The sequence below is a fragment of the Erpetoichthys calabaricus genome, chromosome 8 (assembly GCF_900747795.2).
Source record: "Erpetoichthys calabaricus chromosome 8, fErpCal1.3, whole genome shotgun sequence".
Classification (NCBI taxonomy): domain Eukaryota; kingdom Metazoa; phylum Chordata; class Cladistia; order Polypteriformes; family Polypteridae; genus Erpetoichthys; species Erpetoichthys calabaricus.
In genome coordinates this window covers 31719584-31741091 of record NC_041401.2, presented here as the reverse complement: position 1 = coordinate 31741091, position 21508 = coordinate 31719584, and the positions used below count along the sequence as shown (strand labels likewise).

General features: G+C 39.5%; 1 protein-coding gene across 1 annotated transcript in view; it reads right to left on the bottom strand.

The window, feature by feature from the left end:
• Window positions 1-21508, bottom strand: part of ly75 (lymphocyte antigen 75) — a 168952-nt gene that overhangs the window by 92493 nt on the left and 54951 nt on the right. Inside the window, exons 3-4 of the mRNA XM_028806413.2 lie at window positions 10140-10313; window positions 459-623 (exon numbers count right to left, since the gene is read on the bottom strand). Coding sequence (XP_028662246.2) covers window positions 459-623; window positions 10140-10313 — 339 coding nt within the window. The remainder of the gene's footprint in view (window positions 1-458; window positions 624-10139; window positions 10314-21508) is intronic.

The window sequence follows — 21508 nt, the reverse complement described above, 5'->3', positions numbered from 1 at the left end:
AGAAAAGTAAAAACTCAATGTAATTAAACAAATGGGAATTTGTTGAGGGTGCACGCTTTGATTGTGCCTGCGTCACACTGGCTCTTAGATGTCTACCAAACTACAGCTCCACGATAAGGTTGACAATTGCAGTAATTACTTTATCAGTTACTGCATAGTATTCTACTGTACATCAGACTGAGCTCCATATATGTATATACACTATGTATATACTATTATGTCTAAAGAGGCTCAGACAAAGTATTTAGGCTCACTTAGTCCAATTTTGCCAGTATACAGAAAATGCCAGAAAGAAAAAAAAAAGAAAAAAGAAAAAACAATACCATACAATCTTCCTTGTATGAAAATCATATGGAGTACAGGGCTCAGAAGCTGGATGCTCCAGTTGTGCCGAATAAATTGTTCTCTGCCAGAATGACAAAATAAACTGTGTGTGCAAGTTAAACAATAAGACTTACCTAGTAAATATGCGAGCTCAGATGGGTCTGAAATGCTCAGTAAATCTGCTCCCTGGCTCTGGCATGACACACGGGCCTCCTTCCAAGTTAGCGCTGACTGAAAGTTGAACTGGTAGCAGTACTCATCATTGAAACCTTTATCCCACAGGATGCTACAACCTTTTTCTGCATTAACGAAATAAAAAAAATATTAATATAAAATGATTCATTTGGTTTTAAGGAATGTATTGGATTTAGAACATAAATAATACAAAATAAATAATGTGAATTCTGATGTTGTTTTATGTTCTTTTATTTTAGTGCACATCATTGACAGACAACAGATCTTTTTAGTCTTGTGGTCTTCCATAGCTCTAACACCCCAAAATACAAGGACTTACTTTTACAATGCAGGCAGCAGCACTTTGTGGTTAATCTTAAAGACGTGAAAACGCAAGTGAAAATTACATTAGATAAGCACAGGAATGACCCTAAAAATAAAAATGTAATTTCCTTTCTAAAAAAGAAGCAAAAAGGCCTATGAAACCTACTAGCCACCAAAATTACATTTTCATTTTCACTTCATACTACAATTAAACAGAGTAAAAACTAATTTGGGGGTGGATTGTTGATGCAGTGATTAATGAAGATGCATCACAGCTTCAGCGACCATACATCACTTTCTGATCTGGGCACTACCTGTATGAAGTTTGCATACTCCCTCCCCATGGTCTTCAGAGTTTTCACTGGTTCTTTAGTTTTCATCCACCACCAATAACCATTCAAATTAGCTTAAATAGTGATGCTAAATCTGCCTGGGATGGCTAGGCATGTGACCATAAATAGGTGTAATACTGTCACGTGTTCAGAGTACAGTGAAGTTCTTATGTGCATCTCCAGCCAACAGGCAATAAGTTGCCACTCTCCAGCAATATAATAAACAAGAACATATTGGTAAAGTTAAAATGGACCTTTTGTGCGTGTACATGTGTTCACTCTGCAATGGACACAGCAGGTTATGATATGGCTTTGTGGTGGACTGGTGCCCCATCAATAGTTGGCGCCTACCTTGTACCACTTGTTGCAAGAATAGTCTCTGACATAGTTACATCGGGAAAACTGGCCTCCTGTCTTCCTTATTGGCTCTATGTAAGTTCCAAAGAGAATGGTAAGTTAAATTGGTTTTGGAATTTCTTGTACAATTTCTGCTTTTTCAGAGCCACCACAGTCTCTGTCAGGTTTCTTTGCTGACATACTGTGCATGTACAACCTGGCAGCAGATTGTACTGAGAGTTGGGGGCTTAGTGTTGCTTGTGAGTGAAATATGATTCAGATACAGGGTTTACTCCTACAACCTTGATTTTGGCTGCCACTAAGGTGTTGGCTAATTTAAGTTTGATTCTTTTTACAAGGATTTTTGGCTGTTTTAACTGCCCAAGAGCAGGGAAACATTGGGAGTGATGGGTGGGTGTGCATATTGACACACTGTGGAAGCAAAGTGGCAGTGGCAGAAGATGAAGTGCAGCTCAGCAGAACAATAAACAATTAACAGGCTGTGATTCTGTCAATAGTTAATATGTTAGTAGGTTTCCCAGTATGGAAGGAAAACTAGTTAGCTCAACCATACCAGGCTCAAGTCGACATGCATTGGTGCTAAGTGGAAGATAAGAGTAAAGAGCATGTTTAAAAAGGAGGGCATTTACAGTATTCAGTATTAAGAGTGATTATAGTACTGATAGTTGTGTTGGGCTAAAAAGAAAGGAAATGGTAAAGAGGCAGCTTGTAGCGAAACTAATCAGGTGTAAGGGAGACATCTAGAAAGGGATAAAAACACACTTAGAATACAAATTAAACTCAGCCATTAGCAGAAAGAAAGAAGTGTGTAGTTGGGAGATCATCTTTAACAATTAAATACAGGGGCTTAGAATGCCACGATGTATTAAACAGGTGTTGTAGCTCATTAAACACATAGTTAACTTATATTTAATTTTAAAAGAGCTTAACTGTCAGGAAAAAAATTTTAATCATTAAAACAATGCACGTTCTTTGTGAGGTTGGACATTTCAGAAGCTGGCTTCAGTGAGATTGGTTCCCAGGACGCCAACATCTGCAGGAGATGCCCAGCTGATCCACCACCTCAAGATTACGGTCACTGAACTTGAGGAGGAAATGGCTAGTCTGTGCTGTAGTAAAGAACTAGCTGATTTTACCTACTTTTATGAAGATAGTATGCAACCCCAAACTAATAAGAAAGCAGACTGCAGACCAGAGAGGTAACAACAGGTGGGGCACAGAAAGATGCAAGTGCAGGGCAAGAGGTGTACACTATCCAGGGGCATGAACTCCAGTGTTTGAGGTTTTCAATCATTTTCAGAACCTTGCAGAGCTGGACAGTGAGTGACACTGATAACTCAGGAGTGTTAAACAGAGGCGAGGAGACACAACTGGGAAAATCAAAACCAGTCCCCAAGAAGAAAGTAGTAGTAATAGTGGGGTCTCAATCATTAGAAAAATCGAGACCCAGGTTTGCTCCAGAGATGTAGAGTCTCTTACAGTACAGTATGTTGCCTTCCAAATGCAGAGGCAGGAGACTTCCCTGGGAGGGTGGAAAAGGGCAGATTAATCAGTCTTGCAATTCAGATTTAAAGTGTTAGATGCCAGGCTGAATCATAAAAGTAACAAGGTGGTTTTCTCTGAAATTCTGCCTGTACCATTCCAGGAAGACTGAAGATTGGAAAGCTTAATGTGTTGCTCAAATCTTGGTGTATGATAGAGGGGCACAGGTATATGGGACAATGAAACTCCTTTTGGAAAAGATGGGACCTGTTCCACTGAAACAGACTACAGTTAAATAGAAGGGGCACTGATATATTACAGAGGCATACGAGTTGGTTAGTTGAGGAGTGCTTAAACTAGGAAATAGTGGGGTGCAGTGTTTAGGACAGGCCAAGCTTACAACTTCACATTAAGATACAGGTAGTAGTAAGAGGGTGGGAAACAAAAATTCCCAGTATCAGACAACAGAATGTGAGTTGTGTGTAGTTATTGAATATGCTGTTGGGTATCATTTGCAACAGTCTGGCTAATCAGACCACTGAGGGGAATGGTCCTGAGTTATCGAGTTTGTGTATTTGTGGCATTTATTCTACCATTGTGCATGTGACTTGGGTGATTTTTTTCTCTAATACACTATGGCAGATTTTCAAGAGACAATGATGATAATGTTTATCAACACTGATGGACTTGTTCAAAAAAAGTTTGTTAATCAGTGACATTGAACTGCTGAGGCATCTACGGAAAACTATCAGGAAAAAATGTCTAGAGAAGTGGCACACCCAAAACTGGATTTTGCATCATTAAAATGTACATGCACACACTGTGTTGCTAGTTAAGAGTTTTTAATCAAAACAATATGGCTGTTGTTTCATACACCTCCAACCACCATATTTGCCAGATATAGTTTGATTCCCACAACTCTTTGAGTAAAACAAATAGCATCATGATTTCAGTCTTAATTGTACTTCGCCTTAATATTTAACTTGTGTCCACATTATGTAATTTGCCATTTAGTCAAAACAATTTGACTGGACCTACTTTATGAATGCCTTTTGAGAGCTTCAACTGTCGACGACTCAACATTTACCCTAGAGTGCTTAGGGAAGTTAGTAAGTACTTATAATGCATAAACTCCTGATGCATATTTTTTCAAAAACCTCTACTAAATAAGGAAATTCCTTATGACTAGAAGCCTAAAAATATTACATTAGAAAGATATAAATGAAAATAGACCATTCAGAACACTATAACACAGTTGGAAGCTTGTTAAGAGCAAATTTCACACAAATGTTAGAAAGATGTTCTTCACACAAAGAACCATAGGCACATGGAATACATTACAAAGTAGTGTTGCAGAAGGTATTTCTTTGAGACCTTCAAATTTCAACTTAATATTAAAGTATTTTGGAGAATCAAGGTGAATAGTATTGTTTCTTCGTGCTGGTCCCAAGCCCGGATAAATGGGGAGGGTTATGTCAGGAAGGGCAGCCGGTATAAATTAATATTAAAGTATTTTGGAGAATCAAGGTGAATAGTATTGTTTCTTCGTGCTGGTCCCAAGCCCGGATAAATGGGGAGGGTTATGTCAGGAAGGGCAGCCGGTATAAAATTTTGCCAAATCAATATGCGGACAACAATACAAATTTTCATACCGGATCAGTTGAGCCCCGGGTTAACAACGACCGCCACCAGTAATGTTAGCCAACAGGGTGCTGGCAGAAATTGGGCTACTGTTGGCCGAAGAACAAGGAGAAGAACAGGGGGAAGACATGTCCGGAGGCAAGAGGAAAGGAGGAAAGTAAAGGGAGTGGAACTGAGGGTAGGAACTTTGAATGTTGGCAGTATGACTGGTAAGGGGAGAGAGTTAGGAGATATGATGGAGAGAAGGAATGTTGATAATAGTGTGTGTGCAAGAGACTAAATGGAAGGGGAGTGAGGCCAGGTGGATCGGAGGTGATTTCAAATTGTTCTATCATGGTGTGGATGGGAGGAGAAATGGGGTAGGAGTTATTCTGAAGGAACAGTATGTCAAGAGTATTTTGAAGGTGAAAAGAGTGTCAGGCAGAGTAATGATTATGAAGCTGGAAATTGGAGGTGTGATGATGAATGTTGTTAGTGCATATGCACCACAAGTTGGGTGTGCAATGGGTGAGAAAGAAGGTTTTTGGAGTGAGTTGGATGAAGTGATGAACAGTGTACCCAAGGGACAGAAAGTGGTGATTGGAGCGGATTTCAATGGGCATGTTGGTGAAGGGAACAGAGGAGACGAGGAGGTGATGGGTGGGTATGGTATCAAGGAGAGGAATGAAGAAGGTCAGAGGATAGTGGATTTTGCCAAAAGAATAGACATGACTGTGGTGAATACCTATTTTAAGAAGAGGGAGGAACATAGGGTTACGTACAAGAGTGGAGGAAGATGCACACAGGTAGATTACATCCTATGCAGAAGAGTTGATCTGAAGGAGATTGAAGACTACAATGTGGTGGCAGAGGAAAGTGTAGTTAAGCAGCATAGGATGGTGGTCTGTAGGATGATGTTGGAGATCAAGAAGAGGAAGAGAGTGAGGGCAGAGCCAAGGATCAAATGGTGGAAGTTGAAAAAGGAAGACTGCAAGGTTGAGTTTAGGGAGGAGGTGAGACACTGGGTGGCAGTGAAGAATTACCAGACAGCTGGGAAACTACAGCAGATGTAGTAAGGGTGACAGCAAGAAGGGTGCTTGGTGTGACATCTGGAAAGAGGAAGGAGGAAAAGGACGCTGTTGATCCAGATGACATACCTATGGAAGCATGGAGGTGTTTAGGAGAGATGGCAGTGGAGATTTTAACCAGACTGTTTAATGGAATCTTGGAAAGTGAGAGGATGCCTGAGGAGTGGAGAAGAAGTGTACTGGTGCCAATATTTAAGAATAAAGTGGATATGCAGAACTGTAGTAACTACAGGGGGATAAAATTGATGAGCCAAGCATGAAGTTATGGGAAAGAGTAGTGGAAGCTAGGTTAAGAAGTGAGGTGATGATTAGTGAGCAGCAGTATGGTTTCATGCCAAGAAAGAGCACCACAGATGCAATGTTTGCTCTGAGGGTGTTGATGGAGAAGTATAGAGAAGGCCAGATGGAATTGCATTGCGTCTTTGTGAATGTGGAGAAAGCATATGACAGGGTGCCTCGAGAGGAGCTGTGGTATTGTATGAGGAAGTCGGGAGTGGCAGAGAAGTACGCAAGAGTTGTACAGGATATGTACGAGGGAAGTGTGACAGTGGTGAGGTCTGCGGTAGGATGCATTCAAGTTGGAGGTAGGATTACATCAGGGATCAGCTCTGAGCCCTTTATTTGCAATGGTGATGGACAGGTTGGACTGTGATGTTTGCTGATGACATTGTGATCTGTAGCGATAGTAGGGAGCAGGTTGAAGAGACCCTGGAGAGGTGGAGATATGCTCTAGAGAGGAGAAGAATGAAGGTCAGTAGGAACAAGACAGAATACATGTGTGTGAATGAGAGGGAGGTCAGTGGAATGGTGGGGATGCAGGGAATAGAGTTGGTGAAGGTGGATGAGTTTAAATACTTGGGATCAACAGTACAGAGTAATGGGGATTGTGGAAGAGAGGTGAAGAAGAGAGTGCATGCAGGGTGGAATGGGTGGAGAAGAGTGTCAGGAGTAATTTGTGACAGACATGTATCAGCAAGAGTGAAAGGGAAGGTCTACAGGACGGTAGTGAGACCAGCTATGTTATATGGGTTGGAGACAGTGGCACTGACCAGAAAGCAGTAGACAGAGCTGGAGGTGACAGAGTTAAAGATGCTAAGATTTGCACTAGGTGTGATGAGGATGGATATGATTAGAAATGAGTACATTAGAGGGTCAGCTCACATTGGACGGTTGGGAGTCAAGGTCAGAGAGGCGAGATTGCGTTGGTTTGGACATGTGCCAAGGAAAGATGCTGGGTATATTGGGAGAAGGATGCTAAGGATAGAGCTGCCAGGGAAGAGGAAAAGAGGAAGGCCTGAGAGAAGGTTTATAAGATGTGGTGAGAGAGGACATGAAGGTGATGGGTGTAACAGAAAAAGATACAGAGGGCATAAAGATATGGAAGAAGATGATCTGTTGTGGCAACCCGTAACGGGAGCAGCCAAAAGAAGAAGAAGGTGAATAGTATTGGCACATTCATTTGGCTCAGTGGTTTGTTCTGATCACAAAAGTTCCAATGATCTAGTGTTCTCTCTCAGCTAACCTTGTGGGCATTGATAATCAAATGATTTGTTGTCACTGTTAGTCATTTTACTGCAGAAGGCCAATAACCTAGTCTCTGCTCTTTAAATCACTTAGCTGTAGCACACAGCCATTCTATGTCTTAAAGAAATGTGCATATAAACCAGGAATGAAGCCACAGCAGAGGTGACTAATGCTGGTGGTGAATACTTTATTGCATAAGTAAGTGAGTACGAAAAGAGATAAACAGTGAACTCCAAATGGAAATATATTATTTTTTGCTTTTAAACAAATATACAGTATGTGTTTTTAGAACATCACAGTGAATTGGAAGGTGATCTTATTGTTACAGTCAATGTTATTTATTTGAATGTAATTTATTTCATTGTTATATAAACATGGTGCTTTACTCTACAAATTGTCCCTAAGTATTAGAGGTGCCAAATGTCCATTAAAGGATTCATACTCTTCAGCTGAGATCATATATTTTCCATGGACAGTACTGCACAGTTCTATTTATGTTTGATTTCAGATGCAATCTGAGAATGGTACTTGTAGATTTTGGTCTGTTTTCAGCACTTGCTGATTAAAGACAACATTTTGATATTTACTGTAGTTTTAAACAGCAGAATTATATAAATACATTCATTATTAAACTCGTCTAATTCAGTGTCCAAAAGGGGGGCAAATCCTAACCTGGGCACTCTGAGCACAAAGCAAGAACCAACCTTGGACAGTTTATCACAGGGACCACTCGTATACACACACACACCAGCACTTACACCATGACAATTTGGAATTGCTAATCGACCTAATAAGCAAATGTTTGGGATGCCAGAAAAAAATAAAGAACCCAAAGGAAAAACAAGGCCAACAAAGGGAGAATGTGCAAACTTGACACAGAACCTAGGATGCTTGACTGACCCTAGCACACTGGATCCCTGAGAAAGCGACACTAACCACTGCATGACATTGTTGACCAAAGCAGATCTATCAAAGGTAAAACAAAAATAAAAAAAATGGATAAACAGAAGTGATAGCTAAGGACAGTTTTCTGGATCTCTTTTGGGCAAAATCTTTGTCTGGAACACTCTCTTTCTTGAACTTGCACACACATTCTGTCTTTTCCACTTATATTGCTTCCTATTGTCCAATGTTGTGCTAGCTTGTGTGGCAAAAATGTGTATGTGAATGCACTGTATGTTTCTCTTAGAGCAAAACAAGCATGAAGTACACTGCACTGTCACATCAACTCACTTCAATGCCAAATGCAAGCTTGCAAACTAATAGGAAAAATCTCTATATAAAAATGCTTAGGCTGCCCACTAAATTATTACCATATCTTCTCCACTATTACCTCCTCAAAAGACTGTAAGCTTAAAGATAATTTTAATCTTCTCATAAAAAACATGACAGATAATGTCAGGCTAAGCAGCATTTCAAGACTAACTTGGGTGAAACAACAAGGTCATCAATTTTAACTCCTACATTTAACTTGTCTTTGTTTTAAAAGATTTTTAAAAATTCCATTGATCATCTACTGTATGTAAATGGCTAAGTGACATTACACAACTTTTTCAGCAATTTCCAGTCCTTTACTTACATGATCTTAGTGAGTCATGGATAGTCGGTGGTGCACTTTTGTGAAGGTAGTCGCCTAATGTGACATACCCAGCAACTTAGTCTAGCTAAATTGCAACTCATTACGATAACATCAAACAGGTTTAATTTTGTCTTTAGTCATATAGGTGGGCTTATGTGCATGTGAGCTGACAACTAATGATTTTTTTCTAAAACTGCAATGCATAGAATGGTGTGATGAGGAATAAGACTTTAGACCTCTCAAATAGAAGATAGTGTAAAACACAAGACATCAGACAGACGAGCCTATGTACTATAACAGAACAAAAAAAAAGAAAAAAGGGCAGAGATTACTGCTGAACTCACTGCAGCTGTTAACCCTTCATACAGTGCCAGGTCTGTCAGGCAGCCTGCTACTGGCTGTCAGTAAAAAGGGGTGAGCATGACTATACTGGAAAATCAGCAATCAGTTGGTAAATGTAACACAGGCAATGATTTTCAGCAGTTCAAATTGGCATGGTTTAGTGACAAGATCAGTGACTACAGTCAGCAGGTCTGATATACCCCACGACAAGAAGTCACTTAATATAACATCAGCTTTAGTGACAAAGCACAAGTGCCTAAAGAAATGGCTGCAGTTTGAGACACATACCTCCCAGGCAACAAATATACAAACCATTGTTTTGTTTATTAATTGATGCATCTTTTGTCAGTGTACCATGTAATGTGCTGTTGACGCACTTTGTATTGTTTTTGTAAAAGTGGGACTAGAAAAAAAAAAAATCAGTGAATTATAAAATACAGTGACAATATGTTAAACTGAACACACAGGCAGCATGGTGTTAACAATCAAACAAAGAATACCTAAAAAACATACCATTTAAACATCACAGATTCTAACGGTCAAATACATGGGCATCACGTGGTAAAATCTAACTTTGTACCAGGATTCTGACATCAATTAAAGTGTTGTAAATAAAAAAGAAAATAATTATATGTTTTTTATTAAGCTAAAAGAAAACTATGATCTTAGCCAACCATCAAAATGAGAAGTGATTTTTCTGCATGACCATGACATTTTAAAGTAAAAGAAGAAACTAAAAGGTAAATAAAATCTTGTTGTTGGTTTCTTTTTAGAATCTAGTCTTAAATCTAGGTTAACAATGATAGAGTCTCTATTTTACCAGAAAAAAATTACACAATAGTGCATCACTTAAAGACCTCAAGACAAAGCAGTCCTGCCTTCAGACAGAAGGTTGAGACTTGTTTTTAATTCAGTCTCTTCTTATCAAGTTTAAATTATTAGTGCAATATCTTTCTCAGCTGTGCTATAACATCACAAGATAGAATTACTTGCCGGGCTTTAGGCACAGTCCCCATTGCTGGTCACTATCATAGTCTTCAGACGTTGAACACCACGGCAGTCCTTCTTCCCTTTCATCAGACACACAGTCATCATGCCATGTTCCATTGTATTTAAATGGGAATTCACAAGGACGCCCGAATGAATTTCCCTTAGATGTATAGATCTCTGCAAACAGAGGGAAGACACAAAAACATGATTAAACTCAAACACACTTCCCAGTTATATTAAAAACAAGGGGGGCTCCGCCCCCTGCTCGCCTACCCCCGGCGTTGGGTATCCTGAAATACATTAGTCGAGCTCGTTCGTCTTGGAGCCGTGCCCGCTTTACTTGCGGCATTTCAGACGCGCGTTGTAGGTGCCTGCGTTCATTGATTTTATCCAGCCGGGCTCGTGTTTGTATATCCGTCAGTCGAGCTCGTTCGTTTTGAACCTGTGCCTGCTTTGCTTCCGCAGTTTCAGACGCGCGTTGTAGGCGCCTGCGTTCATTGATTCTATCTAGGTGGGCTCATGTTTGTATCGCTGAGCTGTATTGTGTTTGAATTCGGTGTAAAGCGTTCAGCAGTTTGTACAATCCCAAGCAGCACATTATTCCTAACTTCACCCCGTAGTAATGCCACTCACAATATGGCGGTGACGCCAGCGCCTTCCGTAGTAGTGCCACTCACAATATGGCGGTGACGCCTGCGCCTCCCGTACTATCATTTTGGACCTGTGGGGCCGCTGTAGCCTCTTCCGTTTGAATCTGGGCTGCAGCGCAGAATCCTCTTTTTTGTATGGCTGTGTCGTTAGTCGTTAGCTATGGGCGCATTGTTGCTTCATTTCTCATTCACGTCAGTTGAGCTCTTTCGTTTTTGGGCCGTGACTCCTTCGTTCGCGGTGGATATGACTTCGCGTGCTGTACGCGCCTGCACAGTATGTCTCATGGTCCCATCGTCGTGTACCTGCATCCATGCCATCCGGTTTACCATTCTCGGTTAGTAATATAGATGTTACAAACAAGTAAGGATGTTCTTAACAAGAAAACTAATGCAATGCACATACTGTACTATAATCTCAGACACTGGAGGCACAAACTTGACCTGAAAAATTGTAATTATATATTGACTATGTTTTTTTCCATTTGAGTATGTCAATTATAATTATATTGTGGATATATTGAGTATATTCTGTGTAGCATGTGTGTGTGTATGTATGTATCAGCTGGAATGAATAAAGTAAGAAAGTAAGTGAATATCTGTCTATTTGGAATGAATAAAGTAAGAAAGTAAGTGAATATCTGTCTATTACAGATAAGCCATAATAGATAGGTAATCTATATCATAATAGATATCTTTCTATTATCTATTAGATAGTGCCTTTCCTTTCTGACTCTATCTATGTATAACACAGTGACATTCAAATCTATATACCTGTCTGTCTGTGTATGTATTCATCCATCCATTCCCATTTGACTGTTGTCCAAGTTTCCGAGTTCTAGTACAAGTAGCGTTTTCTGGTTGGCTCTACTTTTTAAATTTAAACAGTAGCAAGCTTGTATGTGCAATACACATGTTTCGCAATTACCCTAAGTTCTTGTCTATAAGCCGCGGCTTATCTAAGGAAAAAAGTTGTGAAAATGAAAAAATAGAATATCGGCTTATACATAAATCCGGCTTATACAGTAATCCCTCCTCCATCGCGGGGGTTGCGTTCCAGAGCCACCCGCGAAATAAGAAAATCCGCGAAGTAGAAACCATATGTTTATATGGTTATTTTTATATTGTCATGGTTGGGTCACAGATTTGCGCAGAAACACAGGAGGTTGTAGAGAGACAGGAACGTTATTCAAACACTGCAAACAAACATTTGTCTCTTTTTCAAAAGTTTAAACTGTGCTCCATGACAAGACAGAGATGACAGTTCTGTCTCACAATTAAAAGAGTGCAAACATATCTTCCTCTTCAAAGGTGTGTGTGTCAGGAGCACAGAATGTCACATAGATAGAGAAAACAATCTCTAGCAAACAAATCAATGGTGCTGTTTGGCTTTTAGGTATGCGAAGCACCGCGGCACAAAGCTGTTGAAGGCGGCAGCTCACACCCCCTCCGTCAGGAGCAGGGAGAGAGAGAGAGAGAGAGATAGAGAGACAGACAGACAGAGACAGAGTTTGTTTTTCAGTCAAAAATCAATACGTGCCCTTCGAGCTTTTAAGTATGCGAAGCACTGTGCAGCATGTCTTTTCAGGAATCAGCTTTACAAAAGATAGCAACGTGAAGATAATCTTTCAGCATTTTTAGACGAGCGTCCGTATCGTCTAGGTGTGCGAACAGCCCCCCTGCTCAATCCCCATACGTCAGGATCACAGTTAGTCTGCGCAAGAGTGAGAGAAAAGTAAGCAATCTAGCTTCTCAGCCATCTGCCAATAGCGTCCCTTGTATGAAATCAACTGGGCAAACCAACTGAGGAAGCATGTACCAGAAATTAAAAGACCCATTGTCCGCAGAAATCCGCGAACCAGCAAAAAATCCGCGATATATATTTAAATATGTTTACATATAAAATCACAATTTAAATGACCGCTACGCGCGCATGTTGACTCGGCGACGCCCAGAGCAGAAAGAACGCGCTCCGGCCGCTCCAACCGCGCCATGCGGGGAGTGAGAGAGACGCCAATATCTCACACTCTCTCCCCCCTTAAAGAAATTAAATGGGTGCGAGTGAGAACACTGACCTCCCTCCCTTCGATTAGTTATAGGTTATAGTACGTTCGGCTTATCCATGAGTCCGGCTTATCTATGATACGATTTTATTTTAAAAATTCGTATGATTTTTGGTCTCCGGCTTATACATGAGTCCGGCTTATAGACAAGAACCTAGGGTATATGACTTTTAAATGTCATTCCATCAGACATAACTAGCTAAATTTAATTTAAGCAGAGTATGGATAAATGGCAGGAAAATATCAATCACAGCACAATATTCAATTTTTAGCACTTATTTAATTGTTAAGAACATGTGCATGCTAAAAGGAGCAGAATGCTCCTGGAAACAAGCTTGCTTTTTGTAACAATGCTTTTGGCTGAGGTGCATTTTGCTTTATTTACTTGTAGTACATATGAATTTATTTACTGAGATGCATTAGTGGCACAGTAATATTTCATCACTAAAACATTCTGGAAGACAAATCAACTGATTTCCTAAAGTGAAAAATAACAACTATGCTACAGGGCAATGCTTGATATTTGTTTGCTTAAATTTACTAGAACAGCAAAGCAAAAGGGAGTTTTAATTAGGTAATAGATAGATAGATAGATAGATAGATAGATAGATAGATAGATAGATAGATAGATAGATAGATAGATAGATAGATACTTTATTAATCCCCAAGGAGAAATTCATGTATTTGTGGTAAATTGTAATGTTCAATACACTGTATCTACTGTATGAATAACTAGACAACCCAAATGTTTTTTTTTGGTCTTTTATGTTGGGCACCATTCTTCAAGGATTTTTCTCTTCGTGTGCATGGTTGCTTGAATTTCATGAAAATACATTTCCTAATTTTTCCTTCTACATCCCTTAAGGTGCTCAAGCAAGCTGATTAATAATGATAAATTGGCCCACTATAAATAAGTAGGTGTTAATGTGTGAGATAATACAGGAATGAATGGATATCCTGTACAGGTTTGGTTGGTATTGATAGAGGCTCCAGGTTTCCTATGAGATTGTAGTAGAATATGCAGGTTCAAAAAATAAACAGATGGATATTTTTAAATGCACAGTCAAAGTCATCATTACAATATGCATTCTTCTTTATTTCTGGAAAGTGTTTTGCAAATATAGTATGTTAAATAAAGCACAAGTTTCTAGCTGCTGTATGGCAATACATTTGTATTTCATATAACATATTTCTAAGATGTGTTACAATGCACACAACAATGCAATTCCAAGCAAATGAACATAACAATATGGTTTCTAACATAAACGTCAATAAAATATTAGGATAAAAGGAAGCACAAAACAAGGAATGCTTTTTATGTTTAATTCTGTATTCATGTTGTCAGACATATGAGCTTAGGGACCTTCTTCAGAGCTGTTAGATTGATGGTAATACTTCCCCAGAAACAGTGGAGACACTGTCACTTACCTTGTATTCCCTTTCAACCACAGGCCAGATGGTACAAGGCATTAAGAACTCTTGATGTCATTTTCAGTTCCAACCTGAAAGATTTGCCTCTTCTGCACTGGGGCAGATATAAGCATCTCTGAACCCGGAAGACAGCATTCATTAAAGAGGTAGTGTCTGTTGGAGGCACTTCATGCCTCCAGAAGCCACTATAGTTTAATTCTAAAATCAGCTCAGAAGAATGCTGGGTGCTTCACAAGAATTGTGTTGTTTTGCCATAGTTGTTTTTTTTCTCTTCAAAATCTATTAGGCTTGCCTATTAAACAGGGTTACTAGATTGAAAGAGATAAGGCAACAGCACTGGGGTACCAATGTGTAAGCTCTGCTACTTTCCTTGAAACATATCCCATACGAAAATAACATTGTATTTATGTATATTGAATTATGTAGCATTTTAAATGCAACTTACGGTTGTTCTTGATTTGGCTAACAAAATTATCAAACAAGACACAAAAGATGATATTGTAACATTTCTCAAATCAGCTGACTGACAAATGAAGAGTAATCAAAACTCTAGGAAACATTTATTTCGTCTCAGTTTGCAGAAGAAGATGGAAACATAAATCTTTTGATTGTCTGAATTGAATATGCCTGCATTAAAAAGATGGCTATGAGAAAAGCTCTTTGTTTCTACAATATTTTACCTGGTACTGTTTAAGCTTTTCTAAAGTTTGGAAAAATATCTGGTATTGCTGATGAGACATGAGGTAATACTGTACAATTCAGATGAAATCCAGAGATTGTGGTTAATGCAATAAATATAACACTTAAACAACTGTGCTTTTTGCTAAAGGATGCTGCTGAGTCCTATCACATCACACTACTTACAGTAAGTTTCCCCAAGAGCCATAAAAAATGAATACGCTTCAAGAAGGTTTCAGTATGATTCAACAAGTTCCAAACACCTCCATAATTTAACATTTCAGACATAAAAGTACCAAAAATGCTTTTACTAAACAGAATGTTATATTTTGGGAGTTTCCGGGCTACAAAATCCAGTAAAATCACTTGTATCTTTGCTTTTGAACCTCTTACATTTCACGCTATAAAATCCAAAAAAAAAGTATTTTTGATTTTTTCAAAAATATACTGTGATTGCTTTTGGCCTGCAAAGAATAATAATGTAGCTGTACAAAGAAATACAATTGATTAACCCATTTTCCTGTGCTAATATGCTACTGGGAATTAGTTTGTAGAAAATAAAATTGATTCATGTAGTGGAGATGGACTGATGAAATCATCATCAGTGATGACGCAGGGTACAACACATATGCTCTCATCAAGCAAAGGCTCACCAATACCTTTAATTCTCTAAATGTCTGAAAAAGTCTGGATATCTCCATTTGTACTCAGCAACATCCATAACTACACAGTCAAGTCCACCCTCACTAACTTGATAACAACTTGGTACTGCACCTTTTAATTTCAGAAGAGTAAATCACTAAAGGATAGAGACAGCTATTTTTTGTTAGGAAACTCAATTGTTTAAAAGTGGACAAAACAATAATGACACTTTATATAGGTCTTATTGAATCTGTTGTTAAACTTGCTTTTATATTTTGGTATGGGAGCCCCTACATTACAGTGTATCGTAACACTGTAAAAATCAACAGTGAATTTTTTAGTTTGCAGCAGACTTCTGTCACTGAGCTGTATCACAAACAGTTTAGAAAGAATGTTAATTCAGCTTTGTTAGACAATAACCACCTACTTTTTCTTAAATTTCAGTCTGTTGTAATCAGGCTGCAGGTTTAAGTTTCTGAGGATAAAGAGCAACAGGTTTAAGAACTCTTTTATTCCGAGAGCTATACACATTTTCAATGATGTTATTTGTACAGATGCTCCTGAATTTGGAATTATTATTTTATATACTATGCGACGGTTAGCCAGCTGGATGGAAGGACCAGGGGAGACAGCATCCACAAGGCATTACCTTCCATGGGATGCTAGAAGTCAGCCCTCCGGGGCAGCTGTGGCACCATGGATTCCCACAGGGCACATTGGGAGTTGGAGTTTGGCACAGCCCTTTTGGGTTCCATGGAGGCCACCAGGAGGAGCTATAGAACTCTACTTTGGGTTTCCATCACACCTGGGAATAGTTCCAGTTAATCCTCATGAGCCACCTGGAGCACTCCCAGGTGTAACCTAAAAGGAGCCACCTCACTCCATTTGAGGAGCCAGTGTCAGGAGAAAGAGGGATGAAGTTTACTAATGGAGATGGAAAGGAGAGGAAAAGACAACACTAGGGACTATGTATTTGGTGCTGTGCTGCTGTGGGGTGCGAGAGAAAAGCGCTTCGCCACTTGTAAATAAATGTGCTGTGCTGGAACACACGTCTCTGCCTGTCAGTGTTAGGGTGGCTGGAGCACCTCTGGTTTCCACAACTTACAAAAGGTACATATTCTGCTTTAAACTAATCTTCAGTGGGTGTACTTATGGTAAAAACTGTTGCCCGCTGTTATGTCTTGGGTTTTTTTTTTTTTTGTTCCCGTGATTTATGTTTGTATTTTCTTGTTGCAAACACATTTCTCTCTGGGATAATAAAGTTTACCAAGTCTAACTACAAAGAGGATAGTGAAGTTGCCACAGAATATTATTGGCATACAGCTCCCTTCAATTGAGGGCATATATGACACATTGTATTAGAAAAGCAAAGAATATTATTTAAGACCTCTGCCATCTCAGGGAGTCTCTTTTCTTCCTCCTCCATTCAGGATAATCCACACTCAAGCTTACAACTGTTCATACTGAGTACTGCGGGAGTTTACCTGGTATGTGTTTTTATACTTCTTGTCTGATATTGTGTTCATTGTCAGTTGTATTAAACTATTGTTACTAGTCTGTGGGAAATATGCAAGTAAGAATTTGTTTATACTGTATGTACATACACAGCATAAAACTTGAACTTGAGATAGTCTTTGGTTGCAGTTTGAGCATTAGCTGTTCTTTTGTGTGGGTGTGTACATACTTTAACCTAGAGGTGACAATCAGAGGTGTTTGTAGCTTTTTTTTTTGTAGCTCTAAGTTGTATACTTATTTTGGCACCTCCACTCCTTGTGTGTGTGTGTGTGTGTGTGTGTGTGAGATGCAGCCCTTCTTTGTTTTAATTATATTCTACTTTTATTAAATACTGCATGAATTTCATTTGCAACAGTCCTAGGCTGCCATTCTAAAAATATTTGGGGGGGAGTATGGAGACAGGGGGATGACACAACTGGACAACCAGAATGTAATAAACGTCTGACCAGTAAAAAGGTAAGACTAAATGTAATATTGATTCAATTTTGGCTTTGATCTCAATTTCTGGGCATTAAACAATATTTTTCATATTGATAGAATTATTCAAGTAAAGTTTACTCTGTGTCATTGCTAATATTCATTATGTGCTTTCTCAATGCACCTATTGTATTTTTCAGTTTGCACTCTGACCCAGTTGTACCCAGCACATACGGATACCGTGTCAGCAGTGCACAGAAAAATCATGCTGTTTCACAATTCTTAAAGGCTTCATAATACTAGACGTACCACAAAACAATCTGACTCAGCAGAACGTTTGATTGTTATTTTTGAATTGATTGCACTTTCATAGAAAGAATTTTACTTCATGCTGAATGCATGTTTGTGTAAAATGGGTAATGTCTTCACTAACATAAACAAGACTATTCAGGCGGTTCAGATCATCTGAGTAACACTCAAGTTGTCTTAGTATCTTATCCCCGTACTACTTTAACATTTAACATCTAGACTAGTTTACTAACAGAGCTACTGTTCACAATGTTCTTTAATGATGATTTTATAATTATATACAATGTATATCCATCCATCCATCCATTTTCCAACCCGCTGAATCCGAACACAGGGTCACGGGGTTCTGCTGGAGCCAATCCCAACCACAACAGGGCACAAGGCAGGAACCAATCCCGGGCAGGGTGCCAACCCACCGCAGATATACAATGTATATCCAGCCACAAATGTACAATCTTAAATTGACGTCCTAAGCTATTCCAATCCATTCAAAGAAGTGGTCTAAACTCATCAACTATCTAGATTAAATAAATAGTGTCCTAAACTCTCTGATATGGTTTCCTAAATACAGTAATCCCTCGCTATATCGCACTTCCGACTTTCGCGGCTTCACTCTATCGCGGATTTTATATGTAAGCATATTTAAATGTATATCGCGGATTTTTTGCTGGTTCGCGGATTTCTGCGGACAATGGGTCTTTTAATTTCTGGTACATGCTTCCTCAGTTGGTTTGCCCAGTTGATTTCATACAAGGGACGCTATTTTGCAGATGGCTGAGAAGCTACCCAACCACAGCGCGTATTATGTATTAAATAAAACTCCTCAAATATATTGTGAGCACGGGGGCTGTTTGCACCCCTAGAGGACACGGCCGCTCCTCAAAAAACGTTGAAAGATTACCTTCACATTGCTCTCTTCCTTGCTGGGCTTATATGTGGCTGCTTTGCAAGCGATATGCTTCCCGCATGGTGCTTCACATACTTAAAAGATCAAACAGCACGTATTGATTTTTGATTGTTTGCTCTCTCTCTCTCTGTGCTCCTGACGGAGGGGGTGTGAGCAGATGGGCTGTTCACATACTGCCCTAGAGGATATGGATGCTCCTCTAAAAAATGCTGAAAAATGCTTGCTCCCTTCCTTGCAGCTACTTTGTCCAGCGGTGCTTCGCATACTTAAAAGCCAAACAGCCCTATTCATTTTTGACTGTTTGCTTTTTTCTCTCTCTCTCTCTGACGCGCACTCCTTTGAAGAGGAAGATATGTTTGCATTCTTTTAATTGTGAGACTGAACTGTCATCTCTGTCTTGTCATGGAGCACAGTTTAAACTTTTGAAAAAGAGACAAATGTTTGTTTGCAGTGTTTGAATAACGTTCCTGTCTCTCTACAACCTCCTGTGTTTCTGTGCAAATCTGTGACCCAAGCATGACAATATAAAAATAACCATATAAACATATGGTTTCTACTTCGCGGATTTTCACCTTTTGCGGGGGGGGGGGGGGTCTGGAACGCAACCCCCGCGATGGAGGAGGGATTACTGTAGAGTACATTGGATATACATCTTAGACATTTATCAAAGTCCTATGGTTCTAAAGGTTGTTCATTCAGTTAGGATTTCGTAAAGTCTCAGTGGTACTTTAAGGCCAGGAATCTCAAAGTTCAGGTTATTCTTCCAGCCAGTTTCTGTTTTTAATTGGACTCCTGGGCTAATTAAGTGAACTGTTATTTCCCAGATTTGGGAACAATATTGAAATTTAGAAAACAAAGTTTGGTTTAAAAATATAATATTATATATATACAGTGGAACTTCGGTTCACGACCATAATTCGTTCCAAATCTCTGGTCGTAAACCGATTTGGTCATGAACCGAAGCAATTTCCCCCATAGGATTGTATGTAAATACAATTAATCCGTTCCAGACCGTACAAACTGTATGTAAATATATGTTTTTAAAGATTTTTAAGCACAAATATAGTTAATTACACCATAGAATGCACAGTGTAATAGTAAACTAATGTAAAAACATTGAATAACACTGACACAAACACCCAGGCTCCCTGCTCAGCAGCACGCGAGCATCCAACCCCCCCCCCACTCAGCAGCACACGAGCCCTCTCTCTCTCTGTAACATTGCAGCAGTTCGCGCTATTGCCTTACAATCCGATCGCTGTATAAACACTTTTTTTAAATGAGTTTTAAGCACAGGGGGAAAAAAAGGAACATTTGAACAAATCCAAACTTTATTTAAAGGCCAACCAAGACAGTAACATTACAGGAGTTCACGCTAATAGTATTACAACCCGATCGCTGTAAACACTCTATTTAAATGAGTTTTAAGCACATGGAAAAAATAACATTTGAAAAAAAGAGAAAAGTAACATTGCAACACTTTCTTCTCACCACTCTTCACTTGCTTAGAAGCCATGGTTAACCGTAAAAGCACACAAAATACTGTAGAGCACAAAGAGTTCACAGGTAAAGCACGCATGTCTGACTGAGAACAATGAACAGGGAGAGGCTGAATACGTGCTTAGATACAGTAATCGGAAGGGAAATGTAATACAGCACAAAGACTTCACAGCGAAAGCACGCACGTCTGACCGAGAACAATGCAACAGGTGCGGAAATCATTGGTGCGCACAAACCGAAAGGGAAACTGGCTTATTCGTATACCGAGTGTGTGGTTGTGAACCAAGGCAAAAGTTTGGCAACCATTTGGGTCGTAAATTGAGTTGTACGTGTACCGACACGTTCGTGAACCGAGGTTCCACTGTATGTGTGTATATATATATATATATATATATATATTAGTGGGGCAAAAAAGTATTTAGTCAGCCACCAATTGTGCAAGTTCTCCCACTTAAAAAGATGAGAGAGGCCTGTAATTTTCATCATAGGTATACCTCAACTATGAGAGACACAATGAGAAAAAAAAATCCAGAAAATCACATTGTCTGATTTTTGAAGAATTTATTTGCAGATTATGGTGGAAAAAAAGTATTTGGTCAATAACAAAAGTTCATCTCAATACTTTGTTATATACCCTTCGTTGGCAATGACAGAGGTCAAACGTTTTCTGTAAGTCCTCACAAGGTTTTCACACACTGTTGCTGGTATTTTGGCCCATTCCTCCATGCAGATCTCCTCTAGAGCAGTGATGTTCTGGGGCTGTCGCTGGGCAACACGGACTTTCAACTCCCTCTAAAGATTTTCTATGGGGTTGAGATCTGGAGACTGGCTAGGCCACTCCAGGACCTTGAAATGCTTCTTACGAAGCCACTCCTTCGTTACCCGGGCAGTGTGTTTGGGATCATTGTCATGCTGAAAGACCCAGACACGTTTCATCTTTAATGCCCTTGCTGATGGAAGGAGGTTTTCACTCAAAATCTGACGATACATGGCCCCATTCATTCTTTCCTTTACACGGAACAGTCGTCCTGGTTCCTTTGCAGAAATACAACCCCAAAGCATGATGTTTCCACCCCCATGCTTTACAGTAGGTATGGTGTTCTTTGGATGCAACTCAGCATTCTTTCTCCTCCAAACACGACGAGTAGAGTTTTTTCATCTGACCATATGACATTCTCCCAATCCTCTTCTGGATCATCCAATGCTCTCTAGCAAACTTCAGACAGGCCTGCACATGTACTGGCTTAAGCAGGGGGACACGTC